Source organism: Sesamum indicum, linkage group LG8, assembly GCF_026168435.1.
Source record: "Sesamum indicum cultivar Baizhima isolate 11 linkage group LG8, ASM2616843v1, whole genome shotgun sequence".
Lineage (NCBI taxonomy): Eukaryota > Viridiplantae > Streptophyta > Magnoliopsida > Lamiales > Pedaliaceae > Sesamum > Sesamum indicum.
In genome coordinates this window covers 29,500,958-29,522,122 of record NC_142664.1, presented here as the reverse complement: position 1 = coordinate 29,522,122, position 21,165 = coordinate 29,500,958, and the positions used below count along the sequence as shown (strand labels likewise).

Sequence of the window (21,165 nt, the reverse complement as noted above, 5' to 3'; positions counted from 1 at the left end):
GTATTAACACGACAATGGTGCGGATTTTTCTAATTGATATCATATGATATAATATTGTATTGATATAGCATTTTTTAATATTTCTCGCTCTTCGCCAGATCCTAACAGGAATAACTTTCTACACAAGATTAATAAAAATATCGAATTTTTAACCTATTTTTTTTAATATAGGGGTTCTTTGCATTTTGATGATAATACAGGGGCAAAAATGCAATTTACCCTTGAAATCATCATCTTGTTCACGGGTCTGTCACTTTCTCACCCTCAAACCACAGTGAAACCTAATCTTCCCAACTTTACCAATTGTGATTTCAAGAAAGAAAAGAACAAAAAAACTTTACCGTTGTGTTCCCCGCGCCGGCGCATATTTATATAAGAGGAACATCCACGACTAGATTTTGAAAAATCAAAAATAGTGCAGAAGAAAAGCAAGAGGGCGCTCACATTGACATGCCCTTCTTTTTTAACAGCGGCGTTTTTGAACATCGTCTCAGACGTCCGGCCGCCTCCGCCGACTGCCCTCAGCCTCGATCTCTTCTTTCTTAAGGTATTTCTTGAGAGTCTGACATCAACTCATTGCATAAGAGTTCTTTTAAGTTTCTTGAATTATGGGTTCTTGCATTGTGAACTTAAGAGTATCTTGGTTAAAGGAAGTCTGTCTTCCCAACGGAAGATTTAATACGAGTACTTTTCAGTGTCACTGAATTGTGAAATTACACGGCCTTACTCTTTTTCCTTTTTGTCTTTTTTAAGGTCTCGATTTGTTATTTCAAGGTTCTTGAATTTCATTTACACATGGGCTCTATTGTATGTCTTGGATTACGACTGCAGTCTGCGGACAAGTGTCTGGGACTTACATACAAGGATGCTGGTGTGGACATTGTTGCTGGATCAGAACTTGTTCAGAGAATAGGCAAGATGGCTCTCTGAATTGGAGGTTTTGAAGGCTTTTCCCTTTGGGTATGGTTGTTTTTTCATATGATTATATTCAGTAGTGATCCTGTTGTCATTTTGATCGCTAGTGTCTTGAGGGATATTAATACATATTGCCTACACTCACAAACTGGTCAATTTTTTGGCAGTCTTGTTTTTCAGAGCTTCTTTCTTGAAGGCAGATTTGGCTTTGCTTATTCCACTTGCACTTTCTGTGTCTAGCTTTTCCTTTTTTCTTTTTGGCTCTGATTTCATTGGTCTTTTCCCATCTTATAATGTTATTTAATTGCATCCAAATGCTTTCACAGGGGGTTCGTATAGAGATGGAGTGGGAACGAAACTTATGTTGGGTTTAGGGACTCGAATCGACGAGACTACTGGCATTGAATTGGTAATCTTTTGGTCTTTTACATGTTCTTTGTTAATAATGCATGCATTAATCATTGTTTCGAATCAAGTTTTCACGAGTGTTAATGATATAGTAACTCCTAGGGCAAAACCTTTGTTTTTCCAAATCTGCCAGGAGAACCTGCAGGCTTTGGATTAGATTGTCATCTTTGTCCGCTGGCTGATCTTCCCTACCATTAGGTTGGGAAAGAATGTGAGTCTAGCAATGTTATAATTTGCATGAATGTTGTGTTTCAGAAATGTTATTTACTAATATATTTGGTTGCAGTTGTTAATATATTTTGCTTGTGTGAATGTATTGGCCATGATTTTCATTTTCCATCTGTATAAATTGCTGCCAATGATCCTTGGTTTACGTGGGACTTTGTTTCTGAAAATGTTTGGCTGCAGTTGTTGATATATGGGGCTAGGCTATACTAGAAATATGATGATTTTTGTTAGTCACACCATGTCGATTATCTTACACAATCTAGCATAAGACAGTTGCTTGAAACTAATGGGACCCCACATGTATCTTCACTTAGATCAGCAACTATGAACCTACTTTAGGAACAGTAAGTAACACTTTGTATTTCCTGCTATTATCTTTGTTGCCGATCAAGTTCACTTATCTTCTTTCTTAATGCATATATGTGATTCGCTGAATATGAGCTTGACTTTAAATATCTCAATTTCCTCTTTGGACTGTAATGGAACTTTGTAAACCAATTGATACTTGCTCAATTGATGGGCCAGCAAAATATCTTTTCTCAAGTGCATCAAGTGCGGTATTTGTTCTTATGCCTTTTAATTGGAGAGTGCTACAATGTTGTATCTATGTTGTTTTCTTCCATGTCTGTTCGTAATTCTGTCTTGATACAAAGTACAGAGATTCAATAGAGTCACACGGAATTGCTGTTATCAATTCTTTTATTTGCAAGTTTTATTTGTTGAAAAAAGCACTATACTCTAAATTTGATGCAGGCAATGCCGTCACTGAAGTCTCGCTGAAACCCATATTTATTTGCAAGTTTGTTTCTAATTGCATTAAAATTGTGAAATTGTTCGATAGGTTTTGGGTCCCACAACCCATTGACTAGGTAAGGTGAGTATTTATTTATTGGTGAATTTCTATCCGTACATATAAAGTGAAATTTTAAGAGATTTTCAAATAAAAATTGGACCATATTGAACTAATGTTGGAGGTGATATCTGGTTTTCTTTAGCCCTAACACATATAGCGTTCAATTAGCAAAGGGCATCACCCTACCTGATACATCATTCTCCACATGCATTAAAGTGAAGCATATAAGTTAGTATAGGTTTTTCATACTTGTTTATTAAAAGATTGAAGGCTAGAGTTTGAATTGGGTTTGCCAATTAGGTGCAAACTAGATAACCTCATATCGATAAGAATTGTGTGGGAATTTGTTGACATTTTAGAACCTAATGGTAGCCTTACGTATCTTCATAGTCTTCTCTTCAAGTTTCTAACTGAAAAGCAACCAACGGCCCCTATCAATTCTTCTTTGCTGATTTTTCTCCTATATTTTGGAATCAAGAATGGTTGAGACCATTGATTTTATACTTTGTATAATTCAAACCTAAAATTTGCTGCTCTGATTTCTTTGGAAAGCCGTGCTTTCTCCATTCTGGTTTGGAAAGTATGGGATTAGGGATTTTTTAGGCTGCTCAAAAATGTGAATGATGCAAGTATAGAGTTGAGACCTTAATGAGAGAACAAATACCTCATCTTTTTGTAAATTTATTTTTGGTTCGTTTATTATGTTGGGTTTTCTTCATGAGCTGCCTTAAAACTTTTTGTTGTTAATACATTTGACATTTGTGTATGATTTACAAAAACCATGTTAGTTCTTGTTATTAACATCTTATTTTTGAAGGTGTATTACAGAATAGTATGTTGGAACATCTATATTATACAATCATGAATTATTTTTTATTTGCGAACTTTGGGATTAAATGCTATGCTAATGTGGAACAGTTGTCGAGATGCCAATTAAAAATATATTTTTCAAGATTACTTGGTAAAACTTTTGTGAGTATTATTATGTACGTCCAAGAGTTCATCAATGATTTTTAAGGAACACAAAGTTTTGATAAGTTGAAATGTATTACTAGAAAATTGTTTCTCTCTTTTGCCCAAAAGATTTGTTTTCCTTGTCAAGTGTTCTTTTGTTTTCACGTAAAGTTCTTAAAATAAATTTTTCTCTTTGACTCAAAGATTTGTTTTTCTTGTGGGTGGTCTTCTTTAATTCTCAAAATCAGTTGTGGTCTTCTTTAATTCTCAAAATCAGCTTGAATTGCAGTAATTTCTTTCAAATTATTTAAAATAAATTTACAGCGTTTAGAATATTTTTTGTATTTGATTATTCATGGGCATATATTCATTTAATTATTTTTTATTAATATATGAATAAGTCACGTTTTTGGATTTTCAAGGAAATCTGTTATTGATTTTTATTTCCATAAAAAAGAATTGGATTCAAAACAGTTTTTGCAGCTCTTTGGAAAATTTTAAGCTGCATTAAGTTTTCTGTTTTTAAGCAAATTGCATTCATCACCATCTTTGTTTAGACTTCCAAAAAAGTACACTATTTTTTAGCAAATTGCATCCATCACTATCTTTTATTTTGATAAATGATAAAAGTCTTTTAAGATATATATACAAGTGATTTTAACACAAATAATGAGATTGGCATCTCGACTGTTTTGCAATTTAGTATGCAGTATTTGATTTCTGAATTTCGTGTGATTGTGTAATAAATGATTTTTCAACAAATTTTTTTGTGATACACCTTCAAATGTTAGATGTCAATGGTATGGACATATATGGTGTTTTTGTAAAATTTGTAAAAAATGCAAATGTATGACAAACAAAAAGTTCTGAGAAAGCAACATGAGGCCAAAAGCTAACATAATGAACAGACCAATAATAAATCTACAAAAACATTGGAGTATTATCTCTCGTGTAGGCCTCAACTCCGAACTGCCTTGCGTCCGTCATGTTTAAAGTGGCCTTGGAATTCATAATCCTATTGCTTTCCCTATTAGAATGTTGAGAACGTGAAGGCATAATAGAAATCAGTCCGAATTTTGGGTTTGAATTATGCAAAGGATAATAAAATGGTCTCAATATTTCTTGATTTTTAAATATGGGGTAAAATCAGTAGAGGTGAAATGGATGGGGACAAAGGTTGCTTTTTGGGTAGAAATGGCAGAGAAGGATATAGGTTGTCCTATAGTTTACATGCCATTATGTGTTGCATACTTTTCTTATATGGTTGATTTTGCTCAAGTTTACTTCTTTGTTTTTGCAGTTAAGTTAGCGGTGAAGATGATCTGAATGAAAGAGTCTGCTTAACAACACATTCCGTGGATTTGTCGATGGGTTCGCCGTCGGTGTAAATCTTGCCTACTGCAAATAGAACCAAGCATGTTTGTAATACTTAGATCATAATTATATATTAAGGAAACCAGAAACAGAGAAAGTATGTAGTTGTTTCCTAGAGATCCTATGTAGTTGTTTCCTACTATCTTGTAAGTAAATATTTGATGCGGTACCATGTTTTGAGCAAGCAAGCAATTTTTCTTTTTCCTTTTGCTTCTCATGTGCACTATCTTTTTCTGTTTTTTTTTTGTTTTATTTTGAGAGGAACAAACTTCACTCGAATTATTTGGCTAAGTCGCCACACATGACCAACAACAAGTCCAAGGGATGAATCAAGTAAATGACCAAGTAGGAAACAGACTATATATCCAATAAAAAGATTAAATGCAAAATAATATTTTAACACAATCAATTTGATAGAAGATATTTTTATTATAATTTACTTGGCATAGTAAAATTTAAAATAAATAAAATGTGAATAATATATAAACACTAATCTAAACTTTAAATCCATCAATTCAAATATAGTCTAAGTGTTTTATTCCTATTGTGAAAAGACATAAGAGCAAAACTCTGTCAAAGAAGAAAATTATTTGCCATTAATTCCTAATTTCTCTAAACTAATTAAAGAATGAACACTATATTCTTAAAAATAAATAGGCAAATAACATTTCAACGTTGTTAATTTGCTAGGAAATAAACAATTTAAAATAAATGAGCAATACTCATTTAATTGAATATTTTTATTAACAAGAAAATTTCTTATTCTTGTTTGATAAAATATTTTTTAATAAGGTTTTAAAAAATTTTATATACTAAACTATATTAGTATAATATTAATTTATTTATTTACTAATACAAAATAAAGAGAAGGGTTATACAGTAAAATTATAATAATTAGTTTTTTCTTTTCAATCTATTTTCCCATACTAAACAAAAAAAAGTATTTGAAATTTACTCATAATTCTCACACTATATTTCTAAAATTGTTTCCGATCATTATGTGTAATTATTAAATTATTAATTAATTTAGTTGACCCATGGCATCTTTCTCGTTGCAGGTTTTTCTTCGTTGTCTTCTTCTTACTATATATGTATATAATTTTTTTAATTATAAAAATAAAATAGGTGGCTAACAATTATTTAGTATTTAGTTACAAGATTGCCGTCGGCATGCAACTTTGTACCTAACAAATAAATGCTCCACATGTTAGATTGTATGTCCACAATTTTATCTAAATGCTAGTCATGAATACGTACCCATGCTAAGGCATGGGAGAATTGTATTCCTATAAATAAATTACAAATTATGTAAAATTTTAAAATATAAGAAAATAAAATATAGTAATTCAAATTAAAATTTTAAGTAATTAATAAGTAGAAAAACAACAAAGCATCTTAAAAACAAAAATGAATTTGAATTAGTTTACCGACTAATTTAGCTAAAAAAACGAGTCAAACTTTTGAATAACGATAATTAATGGCATACTTATTTAAATTGAATATAAAAGATAAAATATCTTTTTGGTTGCAATTATATTTCGGACTAGATGGCTCAAAATCTAGTAAATTTTATGATTAAAGATAACTATGTTGGATTCTTAATTCAACGTTGGGCGTATATGTAAAATAATTGTGTATTATGGGCTATCGAAATTTAAACCAAATAAAATGATCAAATAAGATTTCAATAATTCGGGTCTTAATGTATCTAATAGGATGTGGGTTTTTAATGTGTAGAGACTAATGTTAAATTTTAGTGATGGGCTGAAATTGAAATCACATTATTATATATATGTTATGGTTCCCAGATCACACGTGGCTTCAATATATTTTCTGACATCTCATTATCAAAGAGATTTTAGCGAGAAAAAAAATTAAAGAAAATTCTGTAAAAACGTGTTGATCTGGACGACTGTTGGCACGATTCTATTGGGTGCCATATCATCTCAAGATGCTTAAGTTATTCAGAATATACAGTTTATGTGGGAATTTGTAATTTTTAAATGCTCCTGTTAAAGACATTTTTGGTAATTCAGTTTATGTTTATTAAAGGTCATTTTATGCAGAGACGGGCCTTACAGTTTTATTTTCCACTCTAATTATATTATGATTTGATCTAACATAAGTTTGAGGACCAGTTGGAAATAAGCATATTACAGATCACATTATATGAAATTTTCATGCTACGCATCCACATCATGATTCATGTCATTCAGTTGTATCAATGTGGTAACAAAATTAAGTTATTTACTATTTAATTTTTTTAGATAAACAAGAGTGATTATATGTTCCATTTTAAAAATATGATAAAATATATTTTTTAATCTTTTTATTTTCTCTAAAAGTGTTTAAAATTTTGGTTAAGCATATATATATATATATATATATATTGTAAATTTCTTTTCTTAAGTATATATGAGTTGTTGGGATATTATATTTATTATGTATCTATTATATATTATTTTATTACTTCACTTTTAATTAAATTATTCACTTAATAATTTTTTGATTAAAAAATAATTTAATATTTAAAATATCAAAATATATTATAATTATTGAGAATAGAAAAGATAATTTTGTGCCAATCAAAAAAATAAATATCATATTTATTAATTAATAAAATAAATTTATACTAAGAACAATTGAGGGGCAAAGTGTATTTAGCCTTTATTATTACTGCAATGTATCTGATTTTGGGGGGATGAGATTGGAATTGGCCTTCTTATTTAAGCTTTTTTGGTTATTTTAATGGGCATGAAGCTTTTTTGGTTATTTAAGCAAGTCCGCCAACCCACGTGGAAGATAAAGAGAAAATACGCACAAATACCGTTAATTTGCACCCTCATACGGTAGTCATACCTATGCATACAGTTACATAGACGTAGGGGAAATTAGATAAGGAAAAAAAACAAAAAGAGGCGTTCCGAATTCTGGTAATTAGACCTTCAAATCAGAGCAGCAATCTCCAATTTTTCAGGTAGTATTTGGTCTATCCTCGTTTAATTTTTGATTTCAGCTACGCGTTCAGCCCAATTTCGATATATTGCTCTACCTGTTGCAAAATTAGGGTTAGGGTTTCGGCTTCTGCGGTTTCGCGAATACTATTTACCTTTTGCTCCATGTAAATGCGACCGATTTTTTGACTGGAATTTTGTAGATTTATCGAGGAGATTTTTGAATTCAAAGGGATTTTGATCAGGGTAATGGAAATCTGATCAGTGATGATTTCTTTTTACTTATTATTTTTTGACTCTACGTCATTTTCCTAAGAAATCAACAAAAAGTGATCTGTTTGTTTTTATATGTCAAGCCCAAGCAATTCGTCAGGTGAAGTTTTATTTTGTTAAATGCTAGGAAAGAGAGTTAGTCTCTCTGCTCTTTTATCTGCCTTTTTTCTTTTGGCCTTGTGATTGTTGATCGTGGGGGTAATGCTGAGCTGTTTGAGTTTATATGAACTGATGGGAAATGAGGAGATAATATCTTTAGCTGATTGTTTTGATGCAGTTTTTCTGGCCAGTTGATATCTTCTGAAGAATTTTCAGAGGTTGATAACAAATGGGGGCGCCCAAACAAAAGTGGACTCCAGAGGAAGAAGCAGCTCTTAAAGCTGGAGTACTTAAGCATGGGCCTGGGAAATGGCGTACGATTCTAAAGGACCCACAATTCAGTGGAGTTTTATATCTGCGATCCAATGTTGATCTGAAGGTACATTTTTAGTCCAGCATATTTTTGTCGTGGTAATAGTATGATATTTCCGTTGGCATTATCAGTTATAGACATTTATAGTTGTTTCTGATTTTGTAATAGTGTTGTTCTGATGTCTGTTAGGACAAGTGGAGGAACATGAGTGTCATGGCCAACGGATGGGGCTCAAGGGAGAGGGCCAGGTTAGCACTAAAGAGGATGCACCCTGCCCCTAAGCATGGAGAGAGCTCTATGGCTCTTTCAGCCTTGAGTCAAAGTGAAGACGAAATAGTTGACGCCAGGCCTCTTGCTCCTTCAGGTGGTTCTTCACCAAATGATGGGCCAAAGAGATCCATCATGAGGTTAGACATTTCATTTACAAGTTGACAGTGCCACACTGGTTTCAACTCCAGTTACATTACATTGCTGAATTGTACATGATAACTTGTTTCTGTTTTCACTTCTTTTAATCATATTAATTCTTTTGAGAAAACAAGTCCCATTTCTAGAGAGTTTGATATATCTTTCGAACTGGGAGTGAGATACTTAGTGTTATTGCTAGATCTCAATTGCTTTGTGATTTAAAACTGCTTGTGGAATAATAAGGCAAGAATCCAGTTGATGAGCGAGTTTCTGATGATTGTCGTTTTTCACAAAACTACTGGGTGGTTATTTGGTCGTAATTAAGATAGTTGTGTTTGAAATGCCAGGGATCACTGACAGTGGATGTTTATGTTTTTACGTTACAATAGGCTGGACAATCTCATCATGGAGGCTATAAACAACTTGAGGGAGCCTGGAGGTTCGAACAAGACATCCATTGCCGCATACATAGAGGTGCTCTTTCTTTTTTTATTAAATAAATTTATTAGTTTATTAGATGAACTCCTTTTCTATGTTTGGTTGATGTATTAGTTTAATGGCGCAAGTTCATTGTAGTTTATAGCAAAACTCTAACGGGCCTCATTTGATCTGGAGAGAATCTCCAGAGTCCTTTGATGGTTACAAGGGAAGCACAATAGTTTCCACAAGGACCTGACCCTTTTTGTTGGATTTGATGAGTTGATTATGTTTCTTGAGGGCTCTGGGCCAAGGGTAACAATGATAGGTGAGGAATGTAAATGTGGAGAACACTTATTCTTTCCTCTTGTTGCTTGTTGTTTCTTATTTAAGAAACAGTTATCTGTATTTGAGTTAGTATAGTAACTGTTCGTGGGACTGAAATTGCCGCTTTGCCAGAAATCAGACTATAGAAGTATTTTTAGCTCTTTGTACTGCTTAAAAGCCTGGTTGACTGCCATTATGACTTCCAAGGTGGAAAGCATTCCTCTTGTTAGTGTAAGTTAAATGGCTAATGGATTTGGGTTTTTTTTGGCATTTTGAAATCTAGGTATTTTACTTTGGAAGTTGATGTAAGAGGCAAATCAATTCAGAATACTGGGATATGGTTCAGTTTCTTATGAAGGTCATATGAGCACTTAGTGATATACTTTTGTGTTGTATTCATTCTTAATAATAATGGAAAATCCTGTAAGCTTTTATTGTTTTTCTTTTGAGCAGTTAGGTTGATGAGTGGATGTGTGGTAATCCCTACCTCTGCTGTCTTCTCATTGTAGACCTGCGTGCATCTTTTTACCTAATTTTTCATGGCTTAGCTCTAGTCTTCTGGAATCTAACTTTGGAAGTATGTATCGCCCTAATTCAGTTCATCATTAACTAGCTCTTGTAATCTTACAACTCTTTCTTTTCCACATAGGATCAATACTGGGCACCTCCAAACTTTAAGAGGATATTGTCTGCAAAGTTGAAACATTTGGCTGCCACTGGAAAACTTATTAAGGTGACTTTCACATTGCTCCAGATCCTTCTTGTTGCCATTTTCTTTTTTCTTCCTTTATTGTGTAATACGTAGCCACAATTTATTTTCTTGAAAACTTAGTTGATTTATTTAAGTTACTTGAGTTCAATTTGGAGGCTGTTTGTCTTTTGCAGATGAAACGCAAATATAAAATAGCTGCACCTTCCACATTATCTGAAAGAAGAAGGAATCCTTCTATTCCTGTGGAAGGAAGACAGAGGATTTCTCCCAGAATTGACCGCGATGACATTAGTCTGACAAAATCTCAGATTGATTTAGAGTTGGCCAAGATGAGGAGTATGACTCCCCAAGAAGCTGCGGCAGCTGCAGCTCAAGCAGTTGCTGAAGCAGAAGCTGCTATGGCTGAAGCTGAAGAGGCGGCTCGGGAGGCTGAGGCCGCGGAAGCTGATGCTGAAGCGGCACAGGCTTTTGCAGAGGCAGCATTGAAGACGCTGAAAGGAAGAAACACTCCTAGGATGGTAAGATATTTGTCGCGTTCGTTCCCCTTACCATGAAAATTCGTATATTGCTTGCTGCAAGTTTGTAAAATTCCATTTAGAGTAAGAAATTCATGCGGAATTTTGTTGCAAGTTTGCTGGATATCGAAAACGGAAAACTATCCAGGAAGGCAATATTTCTTATCCAAGTGCGGTGTTCCGGTTACCTATTCTCTCATTTTCCATAAAAATGCATCGTGGCATAGAGATCTAGCTTATATTATCTCTTATCTACTTGCATGTTACCTTCATTGGCAAATGCTAGGAACTGTTCAACTGAAACTTTAGCTAGCTCCAGAAGATTATTTCCTGGTTGCTTTGTCGGAAGTCCTCCTTCCTCCTTCCGCAAGTGAAGCTAAAACCAGACAATTTTTCTTCCGTTTTAAAGAAAGCGAATTGATATGCCTGTTAACTGAAGTTGAAAAGGAACAACAATCTCTCTGCTGTCTTAAAGATATAGCCTAATTTAGAATTCCCTAATAAACCTCCACGGGAAACTACTTAATTCATGTGCCTCTGCTAGACTCGAGGTAACAACAACTATTTCATGCCACCACTGACATCAGTGCCATTATTCACCACTCCTATTCATTGCATTATGCAACTTGTGTTATTACTGTATGCTATATGATCATGATCCATGGTCAAATTAATGCAGTAACTAGATTATGGGAGTCCCTGTTTGTTATTTCACCGTTTGATGTCACAACTTGGAAGTATGTATAAATTTTATGTGGTAATTTGTATCGATTTTGTTCCACTTTGAGACATGTCATCTACTCACACTTTCTCTTTTGTTGCACACAGAATGTACAGATGGTCCATGTGTGATGAAGTTTGGTACAATGACTGGTCCCTTAGAATTCTCTCTGATTGAAGCATAGTTGTTTGTGTGTCTCCAACGGACTTGCTCAACGAATGTAAATATAGCAAACAATATTCGGCATATAGTATTCGTTTTCGTTTTGGGGGGGTGTTCCCGGAGCAGGTGACGGGACTGGCAGGCTTTGTCGGCGTTCCCTTATCAGATGTATGTTAGTCCATTGTAGGTAATTGTTGCTTGTTTGCTGAAGTTCTTGTACTGAGTTAAAGAGAATTGGAGAGTGAGATCTGCAGGAGCAAATGTGAGGAGATGAGAACAGTAGCAACTGGATGTGTTATCCAGCGCTTTTTGTTCTTCCATTTTTGAAACTAAAGCAGCAGAAAGCCTAAGACAAATACTTCATAACCTGTCAATCAAAATTGTTTAGCAGTGTTTCCTTTTGGAATAATGGAATAAATGTACAAGCCAGATTGAGTTCTTGCAATGCATTGTTGATTTCTTGAATTGTACTTTAGTTATATTCTTATTGATGGTACTTGGGACGGAAGTTGGATGAATGATAGGAATTCAACTGTTACACGAGGGCCACAAGTCACAACAATCCTACTTCCCCACTCAAATGTATTTGTTCATGGTTCATGGACACCTTTTAACATTTTTTTTCTAACAGTTGAATGAAAATATCTTAACATTGAACTAATTATACTATTTTATAGTATTAATAAAATATCAAAATACTAATTGGAAGAAGCTATTATTTTTGTTATTATTATATGTATCCTTATTCCGCATTAAAAATGAAATTAATTCTTTCCGGATGGGCATAAGAAAGTTAAAATCCATATTAACAAATTAACTTTCAATTAGTGCAATTCGGGTCCCACACTTTTTTGCCAGTGAGTCTCTACTAAACTTGATCCATCCCCAAATTATAAAATCAGTGTTGACATGAAATTCATTACAGGTACACAATTTGAATTGAATTCGTAAGGCGATTCACAATTGTTCAGTCAGAATAAAAATAAAATGTATTGTACATACAATCTTTTGTATATCTATATTTTTAAAAATGATAATTATATATTACATTAATATTAGTAAATTGATAAAACATGAATCAATCAATAAACATATTGTAAAATCAACTAATATTTCTGATGTAGATAAACGTCCCACATTGATTGAAAATCAAGAATTTAAATGGTTTATAAGTCCTAAAACATCCTTTTTATAACAAAATGATGAGGCTCGTACGAAGTTAAAGTGAGTAATACCTCATGCAAAAGGCATGGACATATCAATTTCAGATGGTAACTCAAAAGGGTGTGCTTATTTCAATTTTGCTCGAAAAAATTAAAACCATTTCATACAGTTGGGTGAATTTGCAACTTTTAAATTTTGTGTGGGTGAAAGTGCAATTTCAAGAAAATCAACAAAGAAAAGAATTTTACAGCCCGATTGATTTAATTTAATCAAAAGAAAAGAGAGAGGACAATCATTACGCCTCGTCCGCGGACACGAGAAATAAGAGACGCCATGTTCTAGAGCTCCGAATATACTCTTGATTTTCAGGTAACTAATTCTATGATTTTCTTGTGCAGCTGTTGCTTGTACGAGCCCTTAATTGGTTGGTTTTTGTTTTTCTTATATTAGTGCCTTAGTTTATGGCCGAATAATCGGCGGGATGCAATTTTTGGTACGAATTTCATCGTTTAACTGTGTTGGGGATTTGAGACATTCGTTGACAATGTTATTAGTTCTGAATTAGTAGTTCCAAGTCTAGAATCATCGTGCGCTGTGGTTAAAGTTGCAAGCTTTATTGGTTTTGTTCCTGAAGTTGTTTCGTGGGTGCAACGCGATTGCAGCCTGCAGGCGTATGTTGTTTTAGTAATTTGAGTTTTGTGGGATGAAGATATTAATGTTTTCTTTTAAGTTTTGTGAAGTTTTAACATAGTTCTATATGATTTTGCTTTTCAGTCATGGATCAAGGTTCTACCGAAAATGAATCCTTAATTGCTCGTGTTGAACAGTTGGAGCGTGGTACGTATTCACATGGTTTGTAGTCACTTTATTTGTGGATTTTTGTTTATCTGTGAGAATGGTACTTTCAAGTATATAAATTTCTTTATTTGACGATTATGTGAGTGATTGAAAATGGAAATGATGATTAGTTATTGCCGAGGTATATGTAATGTTAGATGTATTGCAGTTGAAGCTTGTAGTTTGAATCTTTCTCGTGAGACAGCATGCAATACGGATGTTTTAATCTCTTAAGATAACCATCTATGAGGAATCTGGCGATGCAGACAATAGAAGTGGAAAATCTTTGGACATTTCGAGCCCTTGGTCAAATGGAAAGTCTTTTTATAGATTTCGCAACCTTGGTGAATTCCTGTCACTTTGCTAGTAAAGAAGCAAGACCATGAATTCACGATATCTTTTAAGCACATAAAAATGTGAATGGCCAGTGTAATTAAACTGGAGAAGACTGATTATTCTGCTAAAAGTAAAGGATAGTTCCATGCACAATCAGATGCTTCTATATTCATAATCAAGCTCGGAAAACGAGACGTGGTTGTGCAGGAGATGGGATGCATGATCTGGGTCTACGGATAGACTAGAATGATTAGGTTTGTCATGAGGGGTCTGCCATTTAACCGATTTCCCATGTTTGATAAAGCTTTTAGTTTAGGCCTTGGTTGCTCATCTGGCGTATTCTTTTCTACAGAACGTGCCGAACTGCATAAAGATATTGAACAGTTGTGTATGCAACAAGCAGGACCTGCCTATCTCGGGGTGGCAACTCGAATGCATTTCCAGAGGTGGAAAGAAGTTTTAGATATTGAGTTTTGACATCTTATTATAAATTCTGCATCTATGTTTTGATCCCTTGCAGAGGGAAGATAGAGTGTGCCTGATCTTTTTGTCACCAGAAATATTATTCTTGATTTTTCTCAAATTAGGACGGCTGCATTGGAGCAGGAGATTGAGAACTTGCAAAATAAGTTGTCTGCTTGCACAAGAGAAAATCAAAATCTTCAGGAGGAGCTATCTGAGGCTTATCGTATTAAGGTGAAATCCAAACATCGGTTCATTAGTATCACTTGCATGGGTTTTAGTTATTCATGAAAAATAAATCCGATCTTACATGCTGCTGTTTTCAGAGTCAACTAGCAGATCTACATAGTGCAGAAGTCCTAAAGGTCTATCTCTCTCTCTCTCTTGAGTACATGTTAGTGCATGTAAATTTTGTTATTTTAGATTGCCACTGGCCCTAATTAGCTGCTTCCATGCATTTTTTTGTCAAACTAATGCGATTTTTTATAAAACTATCACTCCTTATCTGGCTATAAATATTTTAAGTTAGGAACTGTCAAATTTTCATATGTTAGTTGACTACATTTAGTGTTTGACTTCATTGCCAGAATGTTGAAGCTGAGAAACAGCTTAAATTTTTCCAAGGTTGTGTTGCTGCTGCTTTTGCTGAACGAGATAATGCAATAATGGAGGTTGGCCTTTTCTTCCTTCGCTTATTACCTTTCCCTTCCCCTTCCTTATGCCACTCCCTTCTTATTCTGTTTGATGTGTATTAGAACTGTATAACCTTAGTGTGTGTCTTAAAGCTTGGGTGTAAGGTGCATTCTATCCGCCTCTGTTAACAAGCATATGGGGTGTTCTGGTAGTTCTTCCTCATTTTTCAATTTCTGACATGGAAGACTTAAAATACCCGATTATGTTTCTTAATCGGTTTTGATTTATGGTTGTAATAGGCTGAAAAAGCTAAGGAGAAAGTGGAACTCATGCCACAGGAACTCGACAAATCTCAAAAGAGGTCTTCCACTGAATATCTTTTACCTTTTCTAGTCATTCTAAACATGTTTTAGGGTTGGAGAAAAGCCTACTTGAACTGTGTAGCAATTTGGTATGTTCTGCAGCATGCTCTCAAAGGTCCCATTATAACGTTCAGTTTCTGTTGAGGTAATGTGTTTGACACGAATACCATCATGGTGGCTGTGTGGACATGAATAGCGGGTGGGCTTCTGCGACTAGTTATATACAATTTTGATGTTCATCAGATGGGATCTAAATTTGGGAATACAATTAAGAATCAAATTCATATTCCCTGGAAGATGCTACATGTTTTGCAACATATAGAAATAAAATCAGTTTAAATATTATGGAGTTCATTGAAGTTCCTTCTAAAGGTTGAGGACCCAAGGGTCTACACTTTTATGCTTTTTTATGGTATCCGATAATTTCAAAAAAGATTTTTGGTCTTTCGTTTGCCTTAAGGGCTGGTGTTTCATTTCCAGGCCCCATCCACTAGTAACTCTATTATCCTTTAGATCTGTAATGGAACATTGGTGAACATCCAATGCATTGTATTTAATTTCTTCTTCTGGTTGATGTGCTATACTAGCTTCTCTTTATGGTAAGATAAAGTAAGAGTCTCATAGTGGGTGCTATAGATAGGGTTTCAATCCTTGTTTGCTATTAGTTTTGACCTCTTCTCTTCGGCGCGGGTTAGAGCAGTTTTAAAACATACTCTTCTTTTTACAGGGTTCAAGAGCTGACCGCGGAACTTCTTGAAGAAAAAGAGCTAGTCATGGCACTCCAGATTGATTTAGAAAAGCGTGAAAAGCAGAATGAGGTTTTCAAAGAGGTAGTTGTATGGATAGTTACAGTCTATATGATGCTATATGATAGCAATCTCAAAAACAAGGCATATTTAGTAACTCCTCTACTTATAGAACTTAGGATGGCTTGAATATATGACATAGGATTTACTTCTCAGCATTATTCTCCTGCTACTTGCTTAGGGCTTTTGAAATGAAAAATGACAATCACATTGTTACAATGTTATCCACCCGTCTTTGTTTGAAGGATGTATTTTGTTTACAATAGGTTATCAATAAATTTTACCACATCAGACAGTGGTCCCTGGAAAATTTTACTGATGCAAGCTGGGAAGAGAAATGTGATTGTCTTATGAACGATTCAGATGAAATGTGGAGGTTCCAAAATGATGAGGATACTTCCACCTCCAATTACATTGTAAGTTCCTGTAGATAATTTGTCCATTTCTTATTTGGACTTTTGAACTAGAATACCTATGATTAATCGATTTGTATTAGCTGTTCAGATGTTCCCTAATGTCTGAACTACATTCATGCTAATTTTATCTGATTGATGCTATTATTAATTGGAAGTTCTAGTTCCTATTTAAGGTCTGTCTTTTGTCATTCATTTCATACCCTGCTGCTTTCTTCTCTCTGGACTTTCTCCATTTTATGTCAAATGCTTTGAAATGATGCTATATTTGACAGTCCTTTTCAATTTCAAATTCCTAATATGAAACGAAATGGTTATGCTGTTTCTGGATCTGGACTTCATATTTAAGCAGCAGAGTTGCAAGATAAATTGTTTGAATTTCTACCAAATAATCCTCTTCCTTGCTTCTATATCTTTTTCCATTTTTCCTCGTAGAGTACTATCTGCATCTTTACATTTGAAAATGATGTACCTTTGCTGCCTGCTGGGGGACCTATTTTGGAGCTCAAATTCAGGTGGCAGAGGCCTTACCTAATATTAGGCTTTATGCTGCATATGACTATTACAACTGCAAAGAAGATTAATCTGCTTAAGATACACAGTATCTCAACACAAAATTTTCTTATTCTTGCAGTAGATTACCATGTGATCCTGGCGATGTATCTGATCCTTATTTACTTGACTTTCAGATATGTTCTCCCTGTGTTATGGCATTGAGTTTTCAATTTGCCAATAAACATATCAAAAAGGAATAAATAAAACACGGTGTCTAAAATAGTTGCTAGGAGTTAAATGGAGTACTGAAATTAACATATCTACTTCTTGACTTCCCATTGGGGTAATCTATTGATTAACTTTTCTTCAGACAGAATTCACTTGAAGCAGAAATTGAGACTCTAAGGAAAGGTGTCGATAATTTGCAAAGCAAGCTTCGAGTGGTGAGCTTCCTTTTTATGTACTGTGCATAATATGTGCTACTCCAGCTACATTGGATATGACTATGTTGTCCTGTATGTTGGTGAATAGGGACTGGAAATTGAAACTCATTTGAAGAAGAAAGTTTTTGATTTAGAGAAAAAGAGAGTAAGAAATTATTTTCCTGGATGTACAACACATAGTCTGCAGTTGCATTGTTCTGTACTGATTTCCAGCTATTTAATGTTAAGATCCTTTCGGAAAAGAAGATCAAGAAGCAGATATCAGCATTACTTGATATCCATTCTCAGTACAGAAGTGATATCATGAAATTACTTGAAGAGGGGAATTCAGAGCTAAAATCAATTAATGATCTGATAGTTGAGAAGATGAGGCAGCTTGAACTGAGTACAGAATGCAACTTGAAATCTTCTATGATACAAGAGAAGGAATTACAAGAAAGCGAATGTATAGATGTGCATATCAGTGCTGATTCTGCTCCAGCTTCAACCACTAAGGCATGCTCTTGCTATTGTGGCTTGTCTTGACATGTGTTGTCTCAGTATAACCTGTTTTTCTTCTTTAACTCTATATTCTCCTCCCCACTCCACTTGCAACTACTTGGGTGGGGCTTCTCTATCTAGTCTGGCATATTTATTATCTATTACACTTTTTTTGGTTCAAGGATTGAATGAGGAAAGGAATGATAGGACAAAGTAAAAGAAAAAGCAAAGAAGTACCATATCCTAATCTTATTGGTGTTCTATGGAAATGGTGGGAAAATAATGAAGAGGAAAGCAATGAGCAAATTGTCCTGTCTTTTAGGATTTTTCTCTCATTTTGGTAACGTTTTTGCAAGGAAAATGTGCCTTTCACAGCTACATGAAAATTTATCGTGTTCTATTTTCCTTTATATTACCCAAAGCACCAAACAACCCAAACTCATTTTCTTTTGGCATTTCTTTTTCTTTCCTCACCAGAGTCCCTGTACCAAATTGGGAGTTCAAGTTGTGAACTTAGGATTTGTGGTTTGGATAGTCGGTTTACGCATTTTGTTCTTACCTAATAGTAGGACATTTGTCGATGTTGGAGGCATTACTTATTGTATTTTCATTTATGTTTTCAAATGGTCTGTCCATATGCTTCCCCTCACTAATAGTTTTAAATATGTGGAGTTGCAATCCAGAAGTCTAATGTTTAGTAAAATGTTAATGCAATCATTTTAGTAGAGTGATTTCTCTTATTAGTTTTGTGATGCCGACACAGAATTAGACAAAATTGGCTCGTATTTAAGTGCTATTTTGATGCTGAAAATAGTTTGAGAGAGTAATAGATCAGAGTATTTGCTTTGTGTTAAGATTGCGCTGCTTTGTGATTTCAACATTGATATATGTATAGGCCTTTGATTTGCTTCGCATGTTTCAGGATGATGATCCTCACCTGCCAGCTTCCAGTGCTTCTGAAACTGTTGCTACCTCCGAAGCCCTTGCTCTGGCATTGCAGGAGAAGGTTGTTTGGAGGACCTCTTCCTTGGATGTAGCATTTTGAGATCATATTCATATTTATCTGTTTTGTCATTATTCAGGTTGCAGCATTGTTACTTTTATCACAACAAGAAGAGAGACACCTACTAGAGAGGAATGTAAATGCAGCTTTACAGAAAAAAGTTGAGGAACTTCAGAGAAATTTACTGCAGGTAATAATATTTGAATGCCTGTGTTCTCCAAATTTACCATCCTTATTGCCTGCTATAAGAAAGTTTTTTTATTTTTGTGAGAATGTGGTTTGGATGCAATTTTGGATGTATCTTATTGAAAATTCTTGAGTTATACAAATTTCTTTTGTATCTATGTCGGTCAAACCTTGTAAGAGGACCTTGTATACCATGGAATAGTTGGTGTTTAAAATAAATGATGTATTAGTGTATTTATTATACAAAGGAATAGAATTCTAGTACACAAAAATGGTAGTATGATTCTTGCCAGTCTTTGGTGAATCAACTACCACGATTTGATGCTATTCTATTGTTTTTCTTTGTTCATTGGCTCAGGTTACGAATGAAAAGGTTAAAGCTCTTATGGAGTTAGCACAGCTGAAGCAGGAAAGCTATATGCTACAAGAGTATGTTCTCTTCTTTGTTAATGAGTCTTGCTTGCGTTACGGTTTCTTCATACGAGTTGGAATTCAGATGTCAACCACGTTTCTCTCATAGAGAACTGGTACTGGCATATTCTGCAATGTTAATTGTCTTAAAAATCTTGGGAAAAGAGGATAGGAACATTCATAGTGAGAATTGCAATTGATAAGAGACGTGGAAGTAAACTCCAGATCATCTTTAAAACTCAAATATATGCTTTGTGTTTACTTTTGATTTTGCACTCCACATATTAATTTTTTCTCCCATCACAATTACTTGTAATATTTATAGTAACATCTGGAAATTCATGCAGAAGGATCAGTCAGGACAAGATACAAGGGACGCAGTCGGGCGAGATCGCAGAACGGAGAATTGTACCGGAAAAAGATGGAAAATTAAAGAATCTGCTGAAGAAAAGTTATTTTACACGGTGGGTCGGAGGCTCAGATGGAAACAATGCTGATGGGCATCATCATTATGAAAAAACAAGTCATCACATGGACTTTGCAAGGTTCGTTGACATATTGAAACGGCCACTGATATTTTCGGCACATCCCTTTTCAGCTCATCACATCTTCAAACCATTACTTGTTGCCAAACGATTTGAAAAGCAATTGGCTCTGCTATGAATTTCTAGCAATCAAAAGAAAAATATTATATAACGTTGTCTTACCCTTACACTCCTGCGTGCAGGATGAGGATTGAAAACGCAAGCCTCAAGGAGAGCCTAGAGAGCATGGAGCATTTACTTTCTTCAGTTCGGAGGCTCAGGATTACACTCTTGAAGGTTATCCTTCTTTATGTTATGTTTGATTGCTCTCCTTCTATATTTGTGAGTAGTAAAATAAAATCATCCTCAGAAGTAAAAACATGCTTTCTTTCCATCTTTGTAGGTCAAAGATTCAGCTGCAGCAGAAACCGAGAATGGTATGCACGTTGAAGCTCTAGATCAAGTTATTGCCGAAGCAAACCTTGTAAAGACGGCCCTCAGCAGCTCTCTTCCCATCAGTTGGTCGGCCGAAACTGATCAATTGTACAACGAGATAAACGACAACGAGAAAGTGGACTTCGTTTCTGCTGCTGGTCTTGAGATGGTGGAGCTCTTGATATTTGCCGCTCAGATCCTCAAGGCCCAAATTTCCAATAATAAGGGAAGGGGTAAGGAATATGAGTGAAGGGCAGTTGGGTGGAAGCATTGCATGAACTTTTGATTAGGCAAAACTGATTGCAGGAAGGAACTATGTATATTGGATATTGCTTCATTTTCTTCAATCTTTGTAGAAATTCTTGGAATGTTTTTGGTGGTTTTGCTATGTATTGTACAGCTGTTTTTTTGTATTGCATTCAAACGACAATGACAGTTGTTGTATATTTGTAATTTTTTTTTAAAAAGAAGTTTACACACATAATATGTATATAATACCCATTTATATTTTTAAAAAGTTAAATTAGAAATGCGAGAAACGA

General features: G+C 34.5%; 2 protein-coding genes and 1 long non-coding RNA gene across 10 annotated transcripts; all 3 read left to right on the top strand.

The window, feature by feature from the left end:
• Positions 1-246: 246 nt before the first annotated feature.
• Positions 247-4,937, top strand: LOC148787352 (uncharacterized). 5 transcript variants are annotated; one of them, XR_016067050.1, is made up of 5 exons: positions 247-547; positions 832-960; positions 1,242-1,324; positions 1,469-1,534; positions 2,305-3,084. It is a non-coding gene; the product is annotated as an uncharacterized LOC148787352 (long non-coding RNA). The 5 variants fall into 5 exon arrangements; XR_016067048.1 differs by having other exon boundaries at positions 1,457-1,534; XR_016067047.1 differs by lacking the exons at positions 1,469-1,534; positions 2,305-3,084 and adding an exon at positions 4,659-4,937 and having other exon boundaries at positions 754-960.
• Positions 4,938-7,525: 2,588 nt separating this feature from the next.
• On the top strand, positions 7,526-12,098 carry TRB1 (telomere repeat binding factor 1). Of its 3 annotated transcripts, none has more exons than XM_011089778.3 (7): positions 7,526-7,709; positions 8,237-8,437; positions 8,561-8,778; positions 9,169-9,253; positions 10,173-10,256; positions 10,409-10,753; positions 11,579-12,098. In XM_011089778.3, exons 2-7 carry the CDS (start codon positions 8,288-8,290, stop codon positions 11,600-11,602), a joined length of 906 nt encoding a protein of 301 aa, XP_011088080.1. In that variant the 5' UTR covers positions 7,526-7,709; positions 8,237-8,287; the 3' UTR covers positions 11,603-12,098. The 3 variants fall into 3 exon arrangements, with proteins under 3 accessions (XP_011088080.1, XP_020552115.1, XP_011088081.1); XM_020696456.2 differs by lacking the exon at positions 7,526-7,709 and adding an exon at positions 7,732-7,932; XM_011089779.3 differs by lacking the exon at positions 7,526-7,709 and having other exon boundaries at positions 8,297-8,437; positions 8,540-8,778.
• Positions 12,099-13,022: 924 nt separating this feature from the next.
• On the top strand, positions 13,023-21,153 carry MEE13 (myosin heavy chain-like protein). 2 transcript variants are annotated; one of them, XM_011089777.3, is made up of 18 exons: positions 13,023-13,166; positions 13,572-13,634; positions 14,323-14,416; positions 14,558-14,666; positions 14,759-14,797; positions 15,020-15,103; positions 15,365-15,426; positions 16,155-16,257; positions 16,500-16,649; positions 17,516-17,584; positions 17,673-17,729; positions 17,813-18,079; positions 18,987-19,070; positions 19,147-19,257; positions 19,612-19,682; positions 20,012-20,209; positions 20,392-20,485; positions 20,592-21,153. In XM_011089777.3, exons 2-18 carry the CDS (start codon positions 13,574-13,576, stop codon positions 20,871-20,873), a joined length of 1,935 nt encoding a protein of 644 aa, XP_011088079.1. In that variant the 5' UTR covers positions 13,023-13,166; positions 13,572-13,573; the 3' UTR covers positions 20,874-21,153. The 2 variants fall into 2 exon arrangements, with proteins under 2 accessions (XP_011088079.1, XP_020552179.1); XM_020696520.2 differs by lacking the exon at positions 13,023-13,166 and adding an exon at positions 13,201-13,468.
• Positions 21,154-21,165: the final 12 nt, after the last annotated feature.